Genomic DNA, 26,206 nt, shown 5'->3' on the forward strand with positions numbered 1-26,206 from the left:
AAGACCACATGTGGTCCTTCGACTAATTGGAGGTGGGCCCCGAAGGATGCCTTCTCCCCCCCCCCCCGGCCCTTTACAACACACTTCGGGTGTCATTGTCTCCCATCACTCCCAGATGGGACTATCTTGTTGCAGAGAAACAAGCTCAGGGTTCCCATTGATTTGTCATTGTCATGAGTTAAAATTTCCTTGAAAATAAAATGTTCCTTATGTTCATTGCTGTGGCGTGTCTGTATCTTATTTTGAAGGGATGTTTAAACATTACCATAGCGATCAGAGCGTTAGGGCAGTGGGTGAGAGTAGAGGAGTAAACTACCCCCCCCCCACCGGGCCTCAGTAAAAGGCATTGAGTAGTCCCCGGCGTTGAGTGGACCCCGGTGATAAAAAGGTTGGGGACCACTGCTTCAGAGCACTTCTGTGGAGAGACTGCAGCCAGAGAAGCTTTGCTGGGTGAATGAAGGCTCGCTGGTTCGTTGCTTTCTGCTTGCTCTGAGAAAAAAAAATGGTGATTGCTTCGCAGGAAGTTTGGAGGAGAGAGCCAGGGGGAGGGACTTTGTTGGAACCGCAACAATGGGAATGCACAGGTCTTTTTCGCTAGTGTTGCAGATTGTTTGCAAGAGTGTAGTGCTTTTCGGAGGGTGAATCCACTTTTCCCGATTTCCCTTTAAGCGCTACAACGAATCGCTTTTTGTGGGACTGTTTCAGGAGTGTGGCAGATTGTGTGGGATGTTTTGCGGAACTGCAAATTAGTAGCGTTTACAATTTGCAAGCCTTCTGCTACATTAAAGTCGTGCGGAATGGCCCTAAATTTTGGACATTTGCTCTGGCCTAGACATAAGGCCTAAAAAGCCAGGCCAAGCTGTCTGTGCAAAAGCATCACTTGGCATGACTGACTGACCTCATGAACTCCCAGCATCCTCCAACCACACAAAGCAATGGCAACTTCAAAAAACATCCTCCTTCATGACTCCCCCCTATTAAACATGCAGATTGCAGAAGATACTTCTTTCCTTTGAATCCCCCTTTCCTGTCCATAAAACCTAACGCCAGTTTGCCAAGAACATTATTGCTCTCTATAGCTTCCAGAGCATTCCCTTTTATTACTTGGATGCGGGACATCCTGGATAAATCACCTTTTGGTTCCATATCAAAGGGAGCATCTGCACCCATTGTCCCAAGCTACCTTTTGGCTATGTGACTTTTCCCCCACATATCTAGCTAAGGAAAGGGGATAAAAACCCTTCCTTGTAGCCCCCTGCACATGCACTCACTCGCTTACTCACTCCCTATAGTGACGCCCAACTCGGATGCTGGCTGTTCGGGTTGCTGACCCCCCCCCCCCCGCCCAAGGCACCCAGCTTCTCCAACTTTCTCAAGATAGGTAATTGTATGATTTCTGCTGCCCCTTCCTTTCCCCCTTAGAACTTAGCTATATCTTATTGTTTTCTGTTGGAATTGTTAGTGGTGGTCTGTCTTATTTCTTAAATAAAGCATACACCTTATTATTAATCAGTATTTGTATCCCGTGGATTCCTACAAGGATTAATCACCTCATTAACACAGCAAACAGATTTTGCTACTTATCCCTTGTTCATAGCTAAATTCCCCAAAATTTGATAGGGCATAAGGGGTACTTGAGCATTTCGCTTAACAATGGTACTGTGTTCTGGACAGGCAATTATGCATCTTCCTCTGAGTGGGATCCCAACTAGGTCTTGGTGGCGGAGGGATGAAGTAGCTGTCTCTTCTTGTCACCATAGCAAACAAGGTCTTCCATCGTGGCCGACCTCATACAGTCATCATTCAGCTGGGAGAGAGTGATCTTCTTTCCCCAAAAGGAATTGTCTTGTCCCATATCATCACTTTGATGATGCATCAAAGATTCCTTGGAGCAATGCTGCTGGAGTCTTGTCAGCTTGAATACTGCAGGGGAGGGAAAAGTAGACATGGCCAGGAGGAAGGTTTGATAGCATATCCAGACATTTATTTTAGGCAGTTTGCTCTATTTAGGTCTGAGGGTGTGCAACTTTCAGAGTGTGATCTGGAAACTTGGCTGCATGGAATTCATGATGCTTTGTTGTGTTGGTTACGAGCTTAGGAGCATTGGCAGGAGCACAACATGGAAGTCCCACACTCTTTGACAGTTTAGGCATTGGGATGGATTCTTGAGGGGAGGCCATGCCTGAGTGCCTTCCTCCCCCAAGTTGGGGTTTCCTTAAGGGGCCTTGGAGTTAAGCCGCTCATCCACATGACCAAGTGGGGGCTTGTTGGTTGACTTCCACCATAAGGTGGCACGGGGACCCTTGCAGACTTCTAATCTGGGTTTGATTCTGCACTCCCCCACACACAGCCAGCTGGGTGACCATGGGCTCACCACAGTACTGATAAAGCTGTTCTGACTGAGCAGTAATATCAGGGCTCTCTCAGCCTCACCCACCTCACAAGGAGAAGAAAGGGAAGGCAATCGTAAACCGCTTTGAGACTCCTTCAGGTAGAGAAAAGTGGCATATATGAACCAACTCTTCTTCATAGCAGAAGGTGCTCATGTGCATTGTAGGTGAGCTTTGGGGTATTTATCAGGTGGCAGGCAAGTTGCCTGATTCATTGGATCTGTTCGCATGCTATGTTAGTGTTCCTTTGTCTGTACTCGAAATAAACTGTGGCCATGTTTTAACCAAAGAACTATTGTTATGTGTGTTTACGCATTCCATTATCTTACCTCTTTATCCCTCCTTGAACCCTATAAAGGGAACATCTTTGGAAAATTCTAAAAATGGGTATATTACAGGGTAATCTAGAACTCTCTGTAATCAAAGAGAGCAGGCATTAAAACTATTGTGGATTAAAAAATGGTTAAATGACAGGAAGTAAAGAGAAGGAATAAATGGACAGTTCTCACAAGGAAGGGAAGTAAGTGGTATGCCCCAAGGATATGTACTGGGCCAATACTATTTAATTTGTCCATGAATGGTCTAGAGTGTGTAGTGTAGTGGTTATGTTTGCAGATGACACGTAAGTATTTAGGATGGTGAAAACCAAGGCTCACTGTGAAGAACTCTAGGAGGATCTCCACAAATTGGGTGAGCGGGTAACATTGTGGCAAATGAAGTTTAATGTAGGTAAGTGTAAGTTGATGTATATTGGGACCAAAGAAAATCCCAATTTCAAGTAAAGGCTAATGTGGTCTGAACATGGTGAGACTGAGAGGAGGAAAAATGTGGAAGCTCTTGTGAGTAGGAGATAGCTCAATCAAAGTGTAGATCACTTGTACTGCAGAGGTGGAAAAGGCAAACTCTATGTAAGGGATTGAAAATAAAATGGCCAATATTATAATGCCCCTATCTGTGGCGTGGTCTCTTTAGAATACTATCTACAGTTGTGGTTACCATATCTCAAAAAGGACATTGCAGAAATGAAAAAAGTACAGCTGGAAAAGTACAGAAGTACAGCTGGAAAAGTACAGAAGTCACTCAAGTGCAAAAGTACAGAAGTCACCCAAGATAATTAAGGGGATGGGTAACCTTTCCTAAGAGGAAAGCTGGGACTTTTCAGTTTAGAAAAGAAATGAATAAAGGGGGACATGATAGACATTTATAAAATTATACATTGGGCAGAGCATTGATAAAGAGACATTTTTCTCCCTCTCCATAGCTATGGTGACTAAGGGAATCTCCACATTCAGAGGCAGTCAGCCTCTAAATCCCAGAGCCAGGAGGCAACATCAGGGGAAGGTCTCGGCCTATGTGACCTGTTGTGGTCCCTCCAAAGGAACAGGCTGTCTACTGTGTGAGATGGGATGCTGCATTAGATGGATAAGGGGTGTGATTTATCAGGGCTCTTCTCCTGTTCTTCTGTCAACCTGGGCTGCATAGAACAGAAGCACTCAGCACAGCCTGCTGCTGTCATGTTCTATGCCTACACTAACCATTGCTGTCTACTTGGCAGATGAATGCTCACATAGTGCTGTAAGGGCAGGTCACATGCACCCATCAACACTTGTAATGCCTCCCGGGGAGAGCATCAGGCTCCACTGACACATGACAAAGTCTTTGTCTTTGTTGGGGAACAGCTCAACACAGTTTATAGAAATTCTTAGAGCCACCCTATGTCACTTTCATAGCTCAGACCACATCATACTCTGCCCGGGTCCCTACCTTCAAATTTCCACCTCGTTGTCAGGGATGGCAACCCTGCTTCAGTGGCAGAAGCTGACAGCTTGAGTAGCAAACAACCATAGGATTTTCTACTGTATCCAAGAGGCTAAATTTTAAGAGCCATTCCGCACCAGGATCCATGTTGCAAATTGTTTGCGGGACGAAAAATCGCCATTTTAAATAGTGGAATTTGTCGTTATGCATACCTGCCTTTGTGGTGGAATCCAGTTGCGTTTCTATCGTTTCCCACAGGGTTCCGGTTTCGGCAAAAATCGCTAGCCAGGAAGCGATATTGCTGAGCTGTGTCTCGCCCCTGGCCATCAAGCAGCCAATGGGCGGCCGTTATCATGCTCCCAAACAGCCCCTTTCCTTTTAAGGAAGGTTTTCTTTAAAAAAAAAAAACACACAACCATTGCAACGAATATGCGTTGATTCGTTGCAACGGAGAGACCCATCCAGCTAGCAGGTGGTGTTTGAGCTGCCGTTTCATCGTTGCCACACTCCCCCCGAGTGAAACCCCCCCCTCACGGGCGCGATTTTCAGCCGAAAACAGTGTGAAAAATAAAGGGAAAATAAACCAGCAAACGGGCCTCTGTGTTGCTTGTGCTTGGTGACTTTAAACAGAGGGACTGCAGCCGGGGAAGCCTCACTGGGTAAACAAAGGCTTGCCGGTGCGTTGATCTCCGCTCGCTCGGAGGAAAAAAAAATGGTGATCGCTTCGCCGGAAGATCAGAGGAGAGAGCCAGAGGGAGGGACTTTGCAGAAACCGCAACAATGGTAACACAGAGAACTTTTCCGCTAGTGTTGCAGATTGTTTGCAAGAGTGTAGCGCTTTCCGGAGGGTGAATCCACTTTTTGGGATTTCCCTGAAAGCGCTACAATGAAGCGCTTTTTGCGGATCGGTTTCAGGAGTGTTGCAGATTGTCAACGACGTTGTGCATAACGGCAAAACTGTAGCCATTTCAATTAGTAATCATTGTGCTATTTTGGACGAATGCGGAACGGCCCTAAGAGTTTGTCTTTAAAATACAATATCAGACCTAAATTTGTTATTGCATTTCCAAGGATTCATATTAGGGTGATAGTACTGTGTCACTTGGAGAACTAAGGTAATAGTGTTGTCCCCTTGATGCATTAAAATAGCGTAGATGAAAAGAAGAATTCTGTTAACTTCAAACAGGAGAAAAACAAAGCAAAATGAGGTTCCAGTGAATATCAGTGACAGATTTCTGGCATTAAGAATTTTCAAAAGGTAAAATGCAGTGAGGAAATTTATAATTTATTTGTTAAAAAAGCAGAATGCCTATCATTATGACATACAGAGGAGTAGTGAAAAAGTTTATTTAATGGCCTAAAGGGTGCCTAAAGTCTGAGCATGTGTATGTCTAAGGGCGAACACAAGAATTATACCACCTGCCCCAGACCACTGGAGAAGAACTCCTTTGACCAGTGCTCCCCTTTATCAAGGATGTTTTCCCAAGGGCTTCCCCAAGTCTCTTTAAAAGTGATACTCAGTTCTTTCACTGCTCTTATAATAATTATGAGTTACCAGCCTCCCATGGAAGAGAGGCATTCGAATTAAAACTCTATAATTTCTTCATTTAATTACATAAAACATTTATAAACCTATTTTCCCCCCAGGTAATTAGTACCCAAAGTGGGTGACAAATAGGAACAGTTTGTCAAATATAAGACTAGTTGTTAAGCCCACTTTAAAAGTCAGAACGAAGGAGGAAGGCCTCCCCCCCAATGGAGGCCTATAGGCACAGGAAGGGGAGAGGCTAGTGGGAGGCCTCTTCACAGCTCATGAAGTGGGGGAGGGAGCCAGTAGGAGCCCCACCCCACCCAGGAGGTGTTCCAGCCTGGGTAGAGAGGCCACCGGATTTTCTCCCATCCTGGGGTCTGTGAGTGGTGAAGGCGACAGGGAGGGGTGGAAGCACTCGCTGAAACTACCAGCTCTGAGCATGTGGGAGTCAGATGCTGCCCCACAGGAAATGTCTCCGAGGTCTGCTGCCATGGAGTCATGGGCATTCTACACTGGAGCCTGCACAGCAGGAGGGCCCGCAGGGAGGACTGGGTGATTGCGGTGGTAGCTTGCTCCTAGGACAAGTAATTGAGGTGGGAGGGTGAAAGCCAGCGACCACCCCTCCCATCATGTAATGTCTTACCATAGTGAAGTGAGAGTCACGGTGAGTCCCTCCAAGGAGGTCTGCTGGCATGTGTTGGAGGGACTCTGCCGGGAGGAAGTGTGGGTAGACAGGTGGTCAGCAGGCTATGGCAGAGGCAGGGAGGAGGCGTGGCCCACTCAGAGGGCTGGAAGAACGTCCAAGAGTCAGAGTCAGATTACCTTTACTGGTTCATGAAAATTAAAACTAGAGCATATAATTTGTCAAACATTATCCCTTACACAAATTTATTTGTTGTCATTTATTAAAAGTCCTTGCACAGCTCCAAAGAAGGGCACCCCTAACTGTGTATCTTACACTGCACTCTGTTTGGAAACAAACCAAAGACTGCTGGAGATCAGGACTTGGTTGATTACTGTTAAGTTTTGGTTACATTTAATCTTTAACTCTGAATCCTGTAGTTTTACTTTTCTAATGCTCTCAGAACAGCAGCAATCTTTCAACTGGTTCAATTATATTGAGCGAAACATTAAAATGCTTGGCATTTCTTTGGATTCACTGGCCTTAGTACCTGTAACATTTATATACATAATTATAAACTGCAGAATCTTAGATACTGAGCTGCAAGCTCTAAATGAAGCAGCTAGAAAAACCTGTTCTCTACTTTCCTTAGGTATTTCTCCATTACCTGATAAATTAGCATTTTATTTTTCTCATTTGGTTAATTCGCAGCAATTCATGCTTGCCAGGTTTAACATTCCACCATCAGCAGTAAGGGCTGGGAGATTCCATAAGATTCCTTACACAGACATTGCCCATGCAAACAAGGTTCTATAGAAACTGTACAGCATGTTTTCTTTTATTGCCTCATACACGATGTTATTTGGGCTAAACTCTTTAACGTACTCCTAACTAAATGCAATGGTTATTCTGATAATTGCAGGATACTGTTCCTTCTTTCCAATCAGAACCCTGATATAATTGATACAGTGGCTAAATTTTTGCAAATGGTGATTAAGCTGTGGGAACTCAAGAACTGATTGTATTCTTATCTGTCATATTTTACATTTTGTAAATATTCTCATGCCAATAAGGGTTTTTGTGTTGTGTGTGTGGCTATGAAAAATAGATGGGTTTGAAAGCAGTTAGAAATGCAAGACAGCAGTTTAAAGGAGTAATTCCATTTCTAGGACATTGGATGAATGACAGGAGGTTGGTTTACAAACAGGAGCATGGATGTGAGAAAATAATTATGTCCGCCCCTTGTGACCACCACACACAGAAACTGATGGTGACTGGAAGGAAAAAGAGGCTCTGCTGAATCTAAGCAGCAACAGCAGAGGTCCCTGGCCCACAGCAACCTGAAGCTAGTTCAAGGTCTCTAGTTGTTAAGAGAGAAGGTGGGAGAGGGACATGATTGATTCCATTAGGATGGGTGTGTATTGTTTCTATTTTCAGTTATATTACTCTAAAACAGTTTTTGAATTGCATTTAATTTTTGAGCATCCATAACTGAAAGTTATGCAATATTTACATTTTTAATGAACTCATCCCTGCCTTCCCTTGCTGGCAAATACAGCCTTGTGCCTGCTGAAGAAGTTGACCATCATACCAGAGGGTGGTAGTATGTCACTACTTTTTATTGAAGTTTGCTAAATGGTTGCTTTTCAGCACATGTTTCTCAAGTATTATGGTAACTGTGGTTATATTTAGCTGCTGATTTTGCTTTTTTTATTTGTTTAGCAAAAAACAAGTAGTGTGGTCCTCAGCATATTCCCTTATAGCTAAACCAGACACATTTGCCACTGGGACTTGCAGCCATACAGCAATTACAAGTACTCATGGAAACTCACAGATAGGAACACTGACACAGGGGAGGATGTGTCATTTTCAGCAGCCGAAACAACCTAAGGGCTTTGAGGGTGGCCATTATTCATCTCATGAGGAGGCTTTTTATGCTCTGGAAGCTTGAACTTGGCAGCCTCCCAATGGAGCAAATTACATTTGTCCCCAAACCTCTTGTTGCAGTTGCTGAAAATGATGCAGGGAGGAAGGCAGGAGGCCCCCCCCCACCCCCCACACACATCCCGCTGCTCCAGTCAGAATCAGACCCATCTGAGCTTTTGACAGATGAGTTGCCACAGGGGGCTGAAGCTGTATTATGGTTGCAAGTCCCCGTGGCAAGCTTCTTAAAAAGTAATGTGTTGTTTCTGTTTTGAAGCTGGCACCCAAGTATTCCATGCTTCTATTATATTGGGACTTCTAAAAATGAAGTGCCCAGTGTTGCTGTATATATTTTAAAAATTCAGGTTTGCAGGGCCTTGGTTCAAATAACAATGTTGGCTCCCTATTTCAGATTGGGAAAATGGCATCACAAAGGTTTGACCATCTTCTCTGAGAATATGAGCTCCTGTACTAAAGCTTCTTCCTGAAGCCTTTCTGGTACTCAGTTCCAAACCTCTGTTCCCTGTTGGGGGACATTCTCTAGCATTTCTATTAGCATTGCTTAAAAGGTGGCAGAGGTGAGGTTGGAAAGCAACTGAGTTGACTTACCACTCAGGCTAGTTTTGTCCAGAGGAAAACACTTTTAAAACTGATGAAGGTTTTGTTCAAACCTCCAAATGTGTTTCTTCACACATATCAAGAGTTGCAGTCTTAAAAAGGAAGGACATTGAAACCATCCACTTCCTTTTGAAAATTTCCTTTTGTGCGATGCTGAGGAACAGAATAGCACTAAGCAAAAGATCTTCCTATTAATTTTATCACAACCATGCATAATTTTGGAAATAAATTTGTCTGCCTACCCCTTCAGTTGTCTTCTTTCTAAACTGAAAAGTCTCAGATTCTTCAGCTTTTCTAACAGGAAACGAGCTTCAGATCCTTAATAAACTTGGTTGTTCTCTTTCATATTTTTCTAGCTGTGCCATACTCTTTTGAGATATGGTGGCCAGAACACTACATGGCACTTCAGAGGAAATTTCAGCATAGATCTAAATAGGGACATGACAATAGTGGCCGTTTTATTTTCAATTCCGTTCCTAATACTCCCAAGCATGCAGTTTGCTTTTTCCACCACTGCACACAGACTGTATGTTTTTATCAAGCTATCCACTGCATCCCCAAGATCTTTATGTCTCAGTCTGATTGGAAACGATCAATATACATTTAATTTTTTTCTTCCATTGTGCATCACCTTGCATGTGATTGCTTTAAACTTTATTTTCATTGTTGTTGCCCACTAACCCATGATTTTCCTGGAGGTCTGCACAATATCCTTGGTTTTCGCCAGCCAAATTAATGTGGTATCATCCACAAACCTGGTCACTTTACTGCTAATCTAGATCATTTCTAAACAACTTAAATCATACCAGTTCCACTGGTACCCCATTGGTTGTTCTCTCATTTTTGAAAATGTTGTATTTATTCTTATTTTCTGCTTCCTGTAATGTTTCTAAACAGTATGAGTACCTGTTATCCCATGAGTGCTAAAGTTATTCTGGACTCTTTGGTTGATGTACCTTGTCAAGTCACTTTTAAAACCATGCCCTTGTTAACCTCTTCACCCTTGTTAACCTCTTCAAGAACTATAAAAGGTTGGTGGGGATGGACTTCCCTTTGCAGAAGTCATGTTAATTTTCCATCAGCAAGCTTTGTTTTCCTGTTTATTTATTTTGGAAATATTTATGCCGTCTCTCCAGGAAAACATGATAAAAACTTTAAAAGTAATTAATTCAAATCTTGTATATTATTTGCCTTGTCCTACTCTTGAAGAATATCAAGAAGTTTCAATTGGTACATAATACTGCAATCAGAACATCAGTTGGAGTGGGTGATAGGGACCATATCACTTCAGCCTTGTTCTATCTATGCCAGCACCCAGTTTGTTTCTGGGCCCAATTAAAAGTGTTGCTATTGATTATTAAACCCTATACAATGTCAGACCAACATACCTTAAAGACCTTCTTTTCAAACTCTGGTCGTCCTCAGAGTCCATGCTTTGAATGTACCTTCTATCTGAGGCTAGATGTAGGCATGTGCAAAAAAAAATTTTTTTTGATGGGCTGTTTCAGATTCGGGCTGAATCAATTTTGCCCGAATCCAATGCACCCAAAGTACCCTTCCCTGGCCCAGATTCAGCTGAATCCAAAGCAATTTGGTGGCATTAAAGTCAAAGGGAAATTTTCTTTTGCTGTCTATTCCATGGTCTGAGGGGGTGGGAGTTTGAGGCCCCAAATCTGCAGCATAGCTGTGGGAGCATCTCCTCAAGATGATCTCCAAGTTTCAAAAATATCGGACCCTTGTTCCAATTCTATGACATCCCTCTAGGCATGTGTGATTCATTTTGGATTGTCTGGAAAGTACCTAAATGAAAATTGTGAGGGGAAAAAAGATTCTCTGTTCTTGTCTTTTCTCTCCTTGCCTTTGGAAACAATGGGGGTTGGATGGGGGCACCCTCTTTGGGTGCCATAGAAAATTCCCATACTCTTCTGCCTTTCCCCATAGGGAAGGTGCTCCAACTCCCCGAATCATCTTGGGTGCCTTCCTCTGTACTTTTTCCAACTCTGTAATGTCCTTTTTGAAATATTATGACTAGAACTGTACTCATCTGTATTTCAACTGAAGCCTCACCATAGGTCTCTAAAGGTGTGTTATATACTGGCTGTTTTATGTTCAATGCATTCCTAATTATCCATAACATAGTTTGCATTTTTCTCTGCTGCAGCACACTAAGTTGACAGTTTCATTGAGCTATCCACTGCATTCCCAAGATCTTTTTCTCTTTTGGTCTCAGCAAGTTCAGACTTTATACTTGAAGTCTATTTTTTGTCCCAATGCACATCACCTTACACTTACCAATACTGAACTTCACTTGCCACCCACTCAACCAGTTTGTGAAGATCCTTTTGGAACTCTTCACAGCCAACCTTGGTTTTCACCATCCTGTTTTGAGGAATAAATTCAATTAATGTACATCCAAGCATCCTCTAGGAATCTGACTCTTTTGTGTTTCCCTGTCAACTTCCTTTTAACTATTCCCTTCATTTTTGAAAGGTTCCCTCTTTTGAAATTTTTGTTGTGTTTTGAACTTTAGTGATAACTTTCTATTGACTTGAATAATGAACTTATTAGCATGGGGATATTGTTCCCATTTGGTATAACAACCTCTACATCTTTTATTAGATCTTGAGGCCTAATCAGAATTAAATCCAAGACCATTACCCCCCCAGTTGGTTCTAACCAACTGTTCCAGTCACAGTAATTTGTCTAGAAATCTCATTTCTACAGCATGACTTGAAAACATTTATCCAGTCAATGCAGGGTAGCTCAAATCTGCCAGTATAATTACTTTATCTGCTTTAGTCACCTCCCTTATCTCCTTCTCCATCTCAGGATCAGCCTCAAGAGTTTAATCAGGTAGGTGATAGTACACCCCTACTTTCAAATAATCCATAAGATCCAGTATTTCTACCCATGTTACTTCTATTGGAGAGTGATATTTTCTAGCTTACTGGATTTTATGCCCTCTTTGATGTACAATGAAATATGTCTGCCAACCTGTCCCTCCCTGTCTTGCCTTATAACTAGGAATTACTATATTCCATAGATTTCCCCCATTTCACCATGTTTCTGACATAGGTATTATATATGTAAATAGTAATTCAACACCGATCACTCTAGCTCCCTGTCTTGCCTTGGAGACTTCTAGCAATGGCATTCGGACATCTATAATGTGTTTCCCAGTCCAATAACCATTGCCTCCCTCAGCCCCTTAGTTGCCATGCATGACTCTCATTCACTCCAAGTTCTATTACACTCCAATCAATACTACCCTGAGTGTTTATGTGAGTCGTTACAAACTGGTGGCGCCCCAGCTCCTATCACGTTTGATTAGTATAAAACTGTTCTGCCACCTTTTTGATATTAATCATCAGCAGCCTGGTTCCTTTTTAGTGTAGTGGTTAGGACTGACAGCCTCTAATTTGGAGAGCTGGGTGTGATTCCCTGCTCTTCCACATGCAGCCAGCTGGGTGACCTTTGGCTAGTCAGTCCTGTTAGAACTGTTATCACAGAGTAGTTTTGTCAGAGCTCTCAGCCCCACGCACCTCACAATGTGTCTGTTGTGGGGAGAGGAAGGGGAGGCAATTGTAAGCTTCTTTGAGACTCCTTTGGGTAGTGAAAATGGGGTATAAAATTTATTTGTTTGGCTTCTATACTGTCCTTCACTTAGTGTTTCAGGGCAGTGTAAATGGAACATAGAAAGTAGTAAATACTTTATAATATTTGGAACAGTTTTAACCATTTGAGACAAGGAGATAATAACTAGTAAATTACATATAACAGATCACAAAGAATGGCCTAACAGGTGAGGGGACATTTGGTCATTGGTGTTGCAGTTTCCTAGTGGTTGGGTCAGATTTGGGGCTCTCATTGCTGGTCTTATCCAAAAGCCAACTTTTTCTTCTTCATGTGCAGGTTCAGCTTGCCCCAGAATATTCCCTCATGCCTAAAGTCTTCCTCCTGGCACTACTTTCTCATCCATGCATTAAGACCCCTGATCTATGCCTGTCTAGCAGGCTTGCGCACAGACCAGCAGCACTTCTGAGAATGCTACCTTTGAGGTGCTGAACATTACATTTCTGCCTACTAACCTAAAATTTTCCTCCAGGACCATTTCCCAATGCCATTTGTGTCAACATGCACCATGACTGCTATGTCCTGCACTGTCTATCTAAACAGCATATGATGTCTGCAACCTTTGCACCAAGCAGGCCATAAGAAATGCACAAGTACTAATGTAAAGACACAATCTTTTTTTCTTTCTTGGCTACAAGAACTCACCGTCAGGAAAAGGAAAGAAGCCAAGGCTTTAATTCCAGCTCTCTGATATATTTCTTCCAGTCACTTCCTTTTCTTTGTACAGCAATTTCTTATTGCAGTGTTCAAGGATAATATGAAAAACTGCAACAGTTCCCAAAAATTTTGGATATACTGAAAGAAGTGTGAGATACTTAGAACCATTTTTTTCATTTCATGCATACATGAGGGCTGTCAAGTTGCAACCAATTTATGACAATCCCAACAATGGGCTTTCAAGGCAAGTAAGATGCAGAGGTGGCTAACCCATGTATTCCTCTGCAGAGTCTTCTGTTCAATTACTGATCCTGCCTAGCTGCAAAGATCTGAACATTTCGGACTCTACAATACTGCCTTCCTTTTTGCTGTACTGGTATGCCAGAACTAAAATAACAGTCCTACCAATATAACTGCTAAATAAACTGTATCTCAACAGTTTTAAATACTATTACACCTGCTCCAAAATTTATATATTACTACACCTGCTCCACAGTTTAATTAACAGAGAGCCACCAGCTTTCTCTGTTCAAGAAAAAAATTATTTCACAGAAGGCTGTGTACTTGCTAGCCTAATTTTTGCATGCCATGTTTTCTAAGCATGCCCCATTAAGGCTGCTTGCATGCACGATCCACTTCCTCATTAAGGATGGAAATATATTTCCATTTCTGAAAATATATTATCAGAAATACTGAATTTCTAAGACTGAGTCAATCTATAAGTTACAGTGGCTTGATCGATTATGGGTTTGTGTTGCTTTTTTTTTATTTTGCTTTTTTTTTTTTAGATTTACACTCCACACATTTTGAGATATCCACTCCCACCCCAATACTCCAGAAAACTACCTTGGACTTACTTCACCATGTGAAAAACATATACATGAAATCAGTCTTCAGATTTGTGATGGTGCAAATTAATGACAAGGTTATTTTCCCCTTAGCTTTGTTTCAATAATTTCCAATAAGAGAATTATTGATTAGGTATGCATTTCGAGTTTTCTCTGGAATTCTATTCTTCTTAAGCAGCACACACAAACAGGAGAAAGTTAAAATATGAGTCTTACAGGCCAAAGTGAAACATATTTACTCAGAGTAAACAGTATTGATGCACAGGATTGATGTTGCGAAACACTATCTGGGACTGCATTTATCACACTGAATAATTTCAACAGACCTCACATTCAAAAACTGGGACAAGTATATAGGGGTTGTACTTGTAAATATTTTATTTCCACAATGTTTAAAGTGCACCTGGCATCTATTTCCATGGAATCAATACATCTAAAAATCTCAGTTGCAACTGAAAGTTACAACTGCAGAGATTTTTAAACAAGGCGACTCTTTGGTGGGGATGTTGAAGGGATGCTTTTGGCTTCCATGCATCAAACTGTGGCATCACGTGAGAGAATCTGCCCTTGAAAAATGGAGGACCTCCTCAGCAGAAGCCCATCCTCCTACCTCAAGCGACAACCCCATCTCCTTCCACAGTAGTACTGTAGGCTTTCCTTTGTTGCCGCGATCACCGAGTGGCTAAAATCCTAGAGTAAAGAGCACAGAAGGCAATGGAAGGGCAAGGGCATTTCTTCCACACATGCTGCGCATCACGCGCGGCTGCCGACAGCCGGCCGCGCAGCTGCTGTTGCTGCTTGGGAAACCCTGCAACAAGAAGGTCGGGCGATGCGCGCGCCCGCGGGCTCGCGCGGTGGGCTCTCCGGTGGGTTCGAAGTGGGGAGAGCCTCGCCTCGCCCCCGCAGACGCACAAGCGCGCGCGCACTCCTCACTCGCTCCCGCCGGACCGAGGGAAGCAGAACGAGTCGCGCGACTACCCCCCCCCCCCCCCGTGTCATCCTTCGCCGTAGCCGCGCGCACGCACGCACCTGCTTCGCCCGCCGGCCCTCCCGCCCAAAGACAACAAGGAGCCTGGAGCGGCGCTGGTGAAGGCGGAGCTTGGCGAGCCCCGGCGCCCGCTGCTAGGTGCAGCAGTGCGTGTGTACGGCTGTCGCTGGGCTGGGATTGTTGCTTTCGGTAACCAGGGAGCTCGCTTGGGGCTTCCCGTCAGCGCCGAAACTCGGCGAGGTGGCGGCCGCGGCGTCTCGAGAGGGAAGCTTGGAGCAGCAGCGAGCCAGCCAGCAGCTTCGATGGGTCCCAGGCGGGGAGCGTGAAGGAGGTACAAACGGCGTTGGCTAATCGCGAGCGAGGCGAAGTCGCCCGGTTCCGGCGGCAATACTGACGGGCTCTCAGCCCTCTCTGTCCCCAGCCCCCCTGCGCGGAGATGCTTCTGCTTTCTGCGCTGCCATTTCCGTCGAGGACGCGGCGAAGAGCAGCAGCGCAGGGGCAAGGTAGCAAGGACAGAGGTTCTGCTGCCCTGCCGGGTCCGTGCGTTTCTAGGGCTTGGGGGGGGGGGGGGATATGTACACACATATATACATATATCTTTATACATGTATTAGCAATGTGTGCCTTCGGGGGGGATAGGCTTTGGCCCGGGATAGAAAAGACAGCCTCCTGGACTCTGTTGTGGCCGTGAGAATCGTTGAAATCCAATAAGATTTTTGTTCTGGTGGCTTCCAGGGAAGGGGGACAAAATCCTGTTCAATGTCTGGAAAGGCCGTCTTCTAGATGTAGGATACCCGGGTTGGAAAGGGAGGGGATAGGTGGCCCTGGATGGTTGGCTAGCGGTTTTTGGCTAAGCATCTGCAAGTGCGGTTAGGCATGTAAATGTCAGCACTTTAAATTCAACTCATACAACTCAAAGAAGAATAAGTTTGCTTAAGAAGAGATGATTCACAACTATTTGCCTGCTTGGGTTTTCATAACTGCTATGCACAGGATATAAGAAGCTGGCAAGAAAGAGCTCTGCATTTTGTGTGGGCTAAGGCAAAAAGGAAGTGTTTCTACATCTCAAAGGGAAGAGCAATATTGAACCAAAACTAACCACTGAGATACTGACACTGAAAGTAAAACAATATTTTTGCCTTTCATTCATGCAGTGTCATCAACTGGAAAGGCTGCTGCTATTGATCCTTCTAGGTGGTTTCTGGTCAAGTAATGCACCAGATTTAAGGAAGGCACCCAATGAGATGCTTGGTGGTCTGGTAAGTTCTGACATGGCCACCAGGCTATTCTAGCAAGTAGTGACTCTAATAACTAACTTTGCACAGTTCTTTTTAATGCTATGAAAGTGACTCCCTTTGTATGATTAGAACTCAGCTTTATTTGTACTTATATGGTCTAAAGCTGCAGTTTTAAGACCATTTTAAGTGGTGTAAGCCCCTTCGCTTTGACTCTCGGACCTTACTTCTGAGTAGATGTGCTTAGGATTGTTCCCTTAGACACCTAATAGTAGTGCGTGAGTAAAACTAAACTAAGTCCCCTGAGCCTTCGGAGAGGGCGGTATATAAATCTAAATAAATAAATAAATAAAATAAAATTCATTAACGTTGGTCAGCATTTATATACCCCACATAGTGTATTTTATTTCTGATAGAGAAGTAAACACTTGGGCATAATAAAGTGTTCTCCTGTATTTGGGGGGGGACACACACAATATTTTTTATAATGTACATTGTCTAGGGCAAAAGAAGAAGGGGACGACAGAGAATGTGGTGGCTGGCTGGAGTCACTGAAGCAGTCAGTGTGAGTTTAAATGGACTCCGGGGAATGGTAGAGGACAGAAAGGCCTGGAGGATCATTGTCCATGGGGTCGCGATGGGCTCGGACACGACTTCTTAACTAACAACAACAACAACAACAACAACAACAGACTTGATTGTAAATTTAGGAAGCAATTACTTTTTGTTTTAAATTAAGCCCCACCCTTCCATCCAATTTTCAGAGCAGCAACAGCATATGAACAAAATAAAAGATCAAATGGAGAAACAAATTAATCAAGAAATTAATCTCACCACATCCAGATGTTTCTGAATCATACGTGTAGGGCTGTGCCTGTATACAAATAATAAACTTACAGCTGGATCCTCTAACTCTTTGGGGTAAGTTTTTCAACAAGGACAAAAGGCTGCATCCAGTAGTGGTCTTTTTTCTTATGCAAAATCTCCTGGAAGAAGACTGTGTGGATAGGAGACCTATAAACCAGTCCTTAATTTGTATCAGTGTTTTAAGGAAAGCATATTTTAACCATGCATTTTAAAAAGAGTTAGGTCAGGGGTCGCCAGTGTTTTATTTCATTTTATTAATGAGAGCTACTTATGAGTACTGAAAAATACCCAGGACATTAAAAAAAAAAAGCAAAGTCTTGGAAGAGCATTAGAAATGAAAATATAAGCCAAGTAGCACAGAGAAAAATCCTGTGAAATAAAAGCTTTTAAAAGAAAAACAAGACCCTAGGGAAGATTATTTTTTAAATTCCTGGGTCTTCTGGGGGTTGCAAAAGTAACCTGTTGGTGACCCTTGGCATAGGATATAAGTTTGGGTCTGTTCACTGCCTGCATAACAAAGAACTCACCATACAATCCCATGCAGAATGACTCCCATCTAAACCCATGGAAGCCAATGCCACCTTGAATTTCATGATGGAAGGATGATTAAATATAATCAGTAAATTTTGCTATGGGAAAAATAAGGGAGACTTGTGATTCCTTATAGAGTGGTATGTATGTACCTGATCAAATAGGCCATGACCCATAAACATTTATATCACTATATGTTTCTAATTCTTGAAGGTGTCAGGTTTGTTGTTTTTAATACAAATTTGTGCCCTCCACCGATTGATCTTTTCTTTGCTTATTTTATAATGGCATAAGTATGGTTTACAAATGTTCTTGCACTTGGAACTGTTTCTTTATGGAAAGATATGTGGATTGGGATAGTAGTCCCACAAAAGTAATAGAAGAATAGGATAGAGAAGGAAAGGAACAAAGCAGCAGTTTTTGGGGAACTGAACACACGTCCCCCCTTCCAATCTCATAGGGATTATTGAGACAAGAAGGGGTGCAGTCATTGGCTCAAATCCATCATAGATTAGTGAACTAGGGAACCCCTCCAAAATCCCCAACATATATACACAATACAACAAAGTATATCTTCCTGCAGGTGCATGCTATTGGTCAGTTTCAGTTTAAACTGACTGGATCTAGCAGTCTGAATCAAGCTGTGCATTGACTCATTATAATACAGGATACGATCCTTCCTCAGGCCTCAAGCTTTGTCCTTGGCAGATCTTGAGACAGAAGAAGAAGAAGAAAGAAGAAGAAAGAAGAATTGGTTCTTATATGCGGCTTTTCTCTACCCAAAAGAGTCTCAAAACGGCTTACAACACTGTCCATGCCACCAAGTGATTTATTAATTGGCAGGATACAAGGATCAGATGGAATGTATACTTACATTAATCTAAATAATAATTTTTAAAAATTTGAATTCTGTTTGAGTAGTAGGAATGTATCCATCTTAGTAGCCTAGTTTTTTGTGATTCTTGTCTCTTGGGTCTCAAAACTCCAGCAGTGCAAAACAATGGGCTAACTTACGAATGCTGCAACACCTGCTTGCATATAATTACAGTAAATGTTCATTTACTGTATGCATATAAATGTACACACTGTCATGGACTTACAGTAAATGTACACATTGTGAGCAAGATTAGAATGTATAAAATGTCTATATTCTCTGTTAAAAGCTTGCATTTCTAAGTAGAGCAGCTAACTCTTCTAAGTCTATTGACTTCAGTGGATTTAGAAGAGTGTAATTTGGTTTAGGATCGCACTGATACAGTTCCATTAAACTCTGGTGTTTACTGCTGAGTATGCATTCTCTAAGTCACATTGAATGCATTGTTGCTAGGAGGTATATTTTATTCTACCTTGCCTTTCTTGCTTGGATTCAAGGCAGATTACATGGAATAGGTCAATACAATCAACAGGATGGGCCATTCAATAAATGATGCAATAGAATTAAGGTTGTAGAATTTACCAGAAATCTTAAAACAGAACTGGAGCTAAACTTAAGAATTAACATGACACATTAAATCAATGGTTCTCAATCTGGGGGTTGGGACCCCTTTGGGGGTCGAACGACCCTTTCACAGGGGTTGTGGCAGGGCAAGCAGCTTGGTGGGGGGGGGCATCCACACAACAGCCTTGCACGGTAGATTGAGATAGAGCGTTTGTCTGTCTGGAGCAGCAGAAAAGAGTGAGATCAGTTTGGTGGGACAGAACTGAACTGAGAAACCCTGGGGGGGAAAACAATTTATTTACAGTCTTGAACAATGAATCTTCATGCCATTGGTCAGTTTTGGTTTAATTTCTGTGAAAGAGCATTTGCATAATTTTATGGTTGGGGGTCACCACAACATGAGGAACTGTATTAAAGGGTCACGGCATTAAGAAGGTTGAGAACTTGAGGATAGAGACGGGTCAGCCGTGCTGGTCCTTCTGGATCTGTTGGCTGCTTTCGACACCATGGACCATGAGATATTGGGCCACCGCCTTGCCGGTACGGGGATACGGGGTACAGCCTTGCGCTGGATACGCTCCTTCCTCCAGAACCGGTCCCAGAGGGTTGCAGTGGGGGATGAGCTCTCGCGCCCTTATGGACTCCCTTGTGGGGTCCCACAGGGCGCGGTTCTCTCCCCCACACTATTTAACAACTTCATGCGCCCTCTGGCCCAGCTGGTACGGAGTTTTGGGTTGGGCTGCCATCAGTACGCTGATGACACCCAGCTCTATCTCCTCATGGACGGCCACCCAGACTCCCCCCGGAACCATTCGCCAGATGTTTGGAAGCGGTGACAGAATAGTTTGAGCAGAGTCGCCTGAAACTCAACCCCTCCAAGACGGAGGTCCTGTGAATGGGAAGTAGGGGGCGGGAACAGGAAGCGCATTTACCCACCCTGGCAGGGGCGCATCTTACCATCGCGTCCCAGGCCAGAAACTTGGGTGTGACCATTGATGCCTCCCTGACTACGGAGGCGCAGGTCAGGAAAGTAGCTGGCCAGGCATTTTTCCATCTTCGCCAAGCTCGGCTACTAGTGCCCCACCTGGCCATTGTGATCCATGCAACGGTCACCTCCAGATTAGATTTCTGTAACTCGCACTACGTGGGCCTATCCCTGTCTCTGATCCGGAAACTCCAGCTAGTACAAAATGCAGCCACTAGGGTCCTCACCGGCACACCTTGGAGGGCCCACATCCAGCCTGTGCTGAGGCAGCTGCACTGGTTACCAATTGCTGTCCGGATCCGGTTCAAGGTTCTGGTTCTAACCTTTAAGGCTTTACGCGGGCTGGGACCCAAATACCTGAGGGACCGCCTAGTGCCCTATGCCCCCCGCAGGGCTCTGCGCTCTGCGAGTGAGAATCTTCTGGTCGTTCCTGGCCCTAGGGAAGCATGCCTGGCCTCGACCAGGGCCAGGGCCTTTTTGGTCCTGGCCCCCACCTGGTGGAATGAGCTCCCGGGTGAGCTGCGGGCCCTGCGGGACCCTTCAACGTTCCGAAGGGCCTGCAAGACGGAGCTCTTCCGCCAGGTCTATGGTTGAGGCTGGGGCTGCTGGGGTACATCGACTGCTCTCCCCCGGGCTTCTTGACATCATTGACCTCCTTCTCCTCCACCCCCCCTTTTTTAGGAATGGGGGTAGGAAGGGGATCTTTTTATTGTGCTGCCATGTTGTGACATTTTAAAGTCTTTTAATGGGAGTTTTAATGGGTTTTTTAAGACATTGTAACCCGCCGCGAGCCATTTGGGAGTGGCGGGAAATAAATTGAAATAATAATAATAATAATAATAATAATAATAACTACTGCATTAAATGATGTAAAATGTGTAGTAGGATTCTACTAGAACTCAGTTCTTAATAACTTTTATCTAAATAATTTTATGAATAATTTCTGTGTAGTGCAACCCTATTGCCTGCTTAGAAAAGCCATCTTGAAAACTTAGACTTTGATTAAAATCCATCATCAAAAGAGGAGGGCATAGACCTGGGCTGATTCTGCACTTACTTTGTTTATTCCGTTATGGATCCTGCTCAATTCAGATGGATTTGGACTCGGGCCTTCCTCTATCCCCCCCCTCCTCGAAACAGAAAGTATTCTGCATGATTATGGAAGCTCAGAAGGGGGGGGGAGCCAAGTGCAGCAGGAGCATCTTTCTTTTCTTGAATGAGGGGGGGATTGGAGAAAACAGAGGAGGGGGGAAAAACAAGAGGCAAATCTCTGCTGACATAAGTTAGGGCTTCTGGAGCACAGTCACTTTAAGATAAGACTTTGAACTGACGACTGGGCCAATCAGGGAAGACTGCTTTGCTACAGCATTGGAGGCACAAGTTAATTCAGTTTTTGAAATATTGAGGCTTATATCCACACCAGGATATCACAGGGGAAAGGTAGGGTCACCACATATCAATCATGCTTTTGTAGAGGGAAAATGTAAAGCACCCAAAATCAAAATGCAAATTGAATTCAGTGTAGATGGGAGGGATTCATTCAAACTGGGGCTGGGTAAAAATCCCTGTGCAGACAACACCCTTGTTTTCCCTCTTGCACCCCAGTGTTTTAGGTTCTTTGTTGAGCTGCACCAGGAGGGAAAAGCAGCAATGTTCTGTCAACTGAGTGTTTTTTTTTAATATTGTGGATCTAACCCAATATCTCCTAATGTATAAATTGTACATGCAGTGGCAGAATTAATGATTAAATCATTTGGAAAAAAATGTGTGTGAAAAGTACAAGCTGACTTCACACCTAGAATTTCCGAACTCTGAAATGAAACCTAGAGTTCTTATTTTGTACATTTCAACTGAGTAAACACTTGTCATTCCAAATAATCAACATAAAAAATAATTTAAAAAACTATAAAAATATCTACATGTTTGCAGACTGGCCCAGTGGGTGTTAATCTGAAGCCAAAATTCCTCTCATTGAAGGATAGGACTAAAATGTGTGCAAAAGCTAGTATACATGTATGTGTAGTTTTAAAGTTGATTAATGTCTTTATAATTGATATATGAGGGTCTCAGTTATGTTGGAATGTTGGATAAAAATATTTAAAACAATTTTTGTGTTGAAGAAATATCATGGGAAAGCTGTAGTAAGAAAATCCCATGAATTTTATACCATTTTAATGTTATGTACCATTTTATGCCATTTTAAAGTTATTTATAAGAGCCTCTTGTGGCGCAGAGTGGTAAGGCAGCCGTCTGAAAGCTTTGCCCATAAGGCTGGGAGTTCAATCCCAGCAGCCGGCTCAAGGTTGACTCAGCCTTCCATCCTTCTGAGGTCGGTAAAATGAGTACCCAGCTTGCTGGGGGGTAAACGGTAATGACTGGGGAAGGCACTGGCAAACCACCCCGTATTGAGTCTGCCATGAAAACGCTAGAGGGCGTCACCCCAAGGGTCAGACATGACTCGGTGCTTGCACAGGGGATACCTTTACCTTTACCTTTTTTTAAAGTTATTTATACTCCCTTTTTATATGATTTGTACACACTAGCTTTGATTCACCAGATGATTTCCATGCGTGGGTGGGATCCTTATGCAAGCATATGGAACAAGCCCCCATATGGGACCCATGCACTAAGTTAAATGTAGCACACCCCAAGCCATTTCCCAGTCTTGCAAGTTATTATATCAGAGATTTCTAGGCACAATAAGATATAGGAAGGAAAATTCTAGGTAGGTGTCCGTGGGGTGGGAGGTTATACTTTTCATTTTTGAATTTTCCTTATTCAGTACAACTTTGAGTTTGGCTGATTTGGGAATCTTTAACTTAGTGGTCCCCAACCCCAGGTCCAGAGACCGGTCCTGGTCCGTAGATCAGTCGGTACTGGGCCGAGACTCCTCCTCGTTCTCCTCCTCGGCTACTGCCTCGGGGGCTGCCCTGCCACTCTGCTGTCGGCTCACCTTTGGTGCTCTCCAGCAGCCGCCATGGCTGGGGCTCCCCCTCGGCGTGACAGCACCCCCCAGTGCGCAGCATGAAATCAGGGGCGCTGGCGTGAAAGCAAGTGGAGCAGGGGCTCAGACAGCGACGAAGTCCCTCGGCAAAAGACTACTCCCCCCCCCCCCGGGCCTCAGTAAAATTGCAAGCATTGACCGGTCCCCAATGATAAAAAGGTTGAGGACCACTACTTTAACTGATTCAGCTGAAACATTGCCAGATAGTTGACCTCCAGCTATTTGGTGACTCTGGAGACATTTAATGGGACCTGGATCACATTAAATTTTCCAGAACTGTTTTAACAGCTGATCCTGAAGAACAGCTGTTTGCCAGGGTCTTTAAATGTCTCTCCACAGACCCCCTCAGGCTGTAGGGATGTTTGGTGGGCTTTCCCCCTGTAGATCCCTACCAGGCTGTGGGGCGCTCACCCTCAGCAACCCAAGAAGCAGCTGTTTAGCCGGCCCTTTTTCAATCAAGCCCAATTAAATTTAGGTTTCTCTGATTTGGCTGGTTTAAACTCATGGGATGTCTGACTCTGTTGGGATAAGCCCCCAAAATACTCGAATCAGCATTGATTTGAGTATTTTGGATTTTTCTGAGCTGAAGTCTACTCAGTCCAGTTATATTTTAGCTTGACCATCACTGAATCCAAGCCAATGAACAGGCAACTTTTAATTTTAATGACATTATTTCTGCTGAATTTTATTTATATATTTGGGGTGCGGGGAAGAAAATCATAGTTTTATCCTGAGCAGAAATAACTTGAACTGTTGAGTTCCCCAATGGGAATATGACTTTGCAGAATCATATACTTGCTTAATTAGGGAGGAAAACATCTAATGTATTACCCAATACATAGGAATATGCATTTCAGTTTTGGGAACAAGAGCCCCCAAAGTATTAGGATTCTTCCACTGCAAAAGCTGCACATTTTAACTGTCAATTGTGAATTTGTATTTAAATACCTATTACTTGCTTTAATGTATACTCAAATAGGGATCAGTGTTGAAGCTTTTTCTGTTACTAGAATGGCCATGTGTCAACAAACTGGTCTTGTCTAGCTGTTTTTTGGCTTTTCATATTATTTGTTCAGGATTTTGAGCCCCTAGTCTGAAGTCTCTTCTCTGGGGAATTAATGTCACAATGACTCGCAGTTTTTGAAAAGATAAGGGATGAGATGGAGCCAGGCACAGGTGCCAGTGAGATCATGGACTTGGAAGCTTCCAAGTCAGTGACCTCAGGGAGTTTTGCATTCACATTCTACTTGGATTTTTGACTTGGGAGTTCTAGCTGGACTTTGTACCTTCAGTCGGACCAGGTAGCATCTAGGTCAGAAGACAAAAGCCTCAATAAGTAATCTCAGATAAAGGTAAAAGGTAAAGGTAACCCCTGTGCAAGCACTGGGTCATGTCTGACCCTTGGGGTGAATCCCTCCAGCGTTTTCATGGCAGACTCAATACGGGGTGGTTTGCCAGTGCCTTCCCCAGTCATTACCGTTTACCCCCCAGCAAGCTGGGTACTCATTTTACTGACCTCGGAAGGATGGAAAGCTGAGTCAACTTCAAGCCAGCTGCTGGGATCAAAGTTATTTATTTTTTTATTATTTTGTTTCCTGTTTTATAGTGCTGCTATTTTTGTATCCTTTTGCACATTTCTTTTAATAAACATTATTAGTCATATACCAGTAGTGTTATTTGGATTTTTGGTCTTCAATCTAAACCCAGAACCTTGCCTTAGTTTGGCTATAACTACCAAAGTACTCCATTTTCAATTGTCTTACCTTTCATGTAGGGCTGCCAGGTCTGTAGGACCAGCCAATAAAGGAGGGGGGAAGTTACTGGGACCGGGGAGGAAAGAACCAGGAAGTAAACACAATGTCTCTGTGTCACCCAAAAGGGACATAGCATATCATGGACATCAGGGGTGACTTTCTGGTTTGTGGGCAAAAACTCTATGGTAGAATGAGCCCTTTTTGCCCCCATGGCCATTTCACTTCCCACTTCAGCCAGACACGTCATTGGCCATTTTGGGAGGGGGTGGGTTGACATGACCATATATGGTCATATCAATTTTAAATCGAAAGAAAGAAAGAAATATATTTATATTTCAGTGCTTTCTCTATTCTATTTCTGACCTTTTTCCGGTCACATAGCCCAGTCTAAGATGTTTTCAAAATCTTCAAAATATAGCATGACTCTGGTACAGCAGTTCTCCTTCCCCATAGTGCTACTTTTTCAATGCAGTGCTTCATAGAATTAGGTCATTAGTCACTTGGGACGACACAAGCAACTGAATTGCCACATGACTTGCATTGGTGACAGTGTGTTGAAGTATTTTTACAGCAATGACTGTAGGTGCTCTTTAAAGGCAAACACTTTATCTTTCTCTCCCTCTCCTTTCAGGCTTGATGTTTCTAGAAAGAGAATATATCTCTGTACTTTGCTTGCGTGAAAAACAGCAGTGACTGCAAGGAACTGCTCAAAATCCTAAGAAAGATTTTCCCTGCACAACAGCCATGGCCTCCTCAAAGCCAGGGGCACGAACATCCCGTGATATTGCTGGTGTCATGCAGCGACTCCAAGGTAAGTGACAGCAGCTAAACCTTTTCTGCATCCTCTTCTTCAGATGCTATTCAGGTTCAGTTGAACTCATATTTTTGTTTAGCTTTGTAACTGTCTTGCAAACATAAAGCCATTCCTTGGAAAATTTGTGGAACAAGTCTTGTTGAAATCAATGGGTTGTGTGCCTCTGCTTTCAATTAAGTCCATAGGAAATTACCAGTGGTTTATATCTCTACTTTCTGACTCATTAATAGTAAGCTTATAAGAGTACTGCCTTTAGCAAGGGTCATCTTAAAGTATATGTGCCTGTACCAGTCTTTTGCTGGATACAGATATATAGTTAGAATATTGTGAAGTCTTGATTCAGCAGATTTCCCAGTTAAATAATCAATAACTTTCCTAGTCTATAAGATTTATGAAACAGTAATTTTGCTTTCACATAGTTTTAGATGTTTAAAAATGTTTGAACTCCCCCAAGCATGCAAATTTACTTATAGGAGAAGGAAGATTGTTCTACTTTTAATGAACACTTGTGAGTGTTGCATGGGAACCCCCCCCCCCACTAGAACTGATTGATATATTTGGAGGCATCTTGAAGCCTCTGCTCATTTGCACAGACTCAAGGCTCTGGTAA

General features: G+C 43.3%; 1 protein-coding gene and 2 long non-coding RNA genes across 14 annotated transcripts in view; 1 reads left to right on the plus strand and 2 right to left on the minus strand.

Moving 5' to 3' along the window:
- Positions 1-1,453: 1,453 nt before the first annotated feature.
- LOC143843460 (uncharacterized) lies at positions 1,454-11,223 on the minus strand. 2 transcript variants are annotated; one of them, XR_013233564.1, is made up of 4 exons: positions 11,135-11,222; positions 9,085-9,270; positions 6,323-6,467; positions 1,454-1,923 (listed from the first exon to the last, which is right to left on the minus strand). It is a non-coding gene; the product is annotated as an uncharacterized LOC143843460 (long non-coding RNA). The 2 variants fall into 2 exon arrangements; XR_013233565.1 differs by lacking the exon at positions 9,085-9,270 and having other exon boundaries at positions 11,135-11,223.
- A 3,111-nt stretch (positions 11,224-14,334) lies between these two features.
- Positions 14,335-15,145, minus strand: LOC143843457 (uncharacterized). Its single transcript, XR_013233562.1, has 2 exons — positions 15,010-15,145; positions 14,335-14,670 (listed from the first exon to the last, which is right to left on the minus strand). It is a non-coding gene; the product is annotated as an uncharacterized LOC143843457 (long non-coding RNA).
- A 6-nt stretch (positions 15,146-15,151) lies between these two features.
- Positions 15,152-26,206, plus strand: part of SYNE1 (spectrin repeat containing nuclear envelope protein 1) — a 493,810-nt gene continuing 482,755 nt past the window's right edge. For 10 of the 11 annotated variants that reach the window (XM_077349398.1, XM_077349413.1, XM_077349457.1 and 7 more), the window contains exons 1-2: positions 15,152-15,299; positions 25,414-25,593. In XM_077349398.1, the coding sequence (XP_077205513.1) occupies positions 25,527-25,593 (67 nt within the window). In that variant the 5' untranslated portion in view covers positions 15,152-15,299; positions 25,414-25,526. Of the gene's footprint in view, positions 15,300-16,122; positions 16,228-25,413; positions 25,594-26,206 lie in introns of all 11 variants that reach the window. The other variant, XM_077349405.1, reaches the window with a different exon arrangement.

Source organism: Paroedura picta, chromosome 1, assembly GCF_049243985.1.
Source record: "Paroedura picta isolate Pp20150507F chromosome 1, Ppicta_v3.0, whole genome shotgun sequence".
Taxonomy (NCBI): Eukaryota; Metazoa; Chordata; class Lepidosauria; order Squamata; family Gekkonidae; genus Paroedura; species Paroedura picta.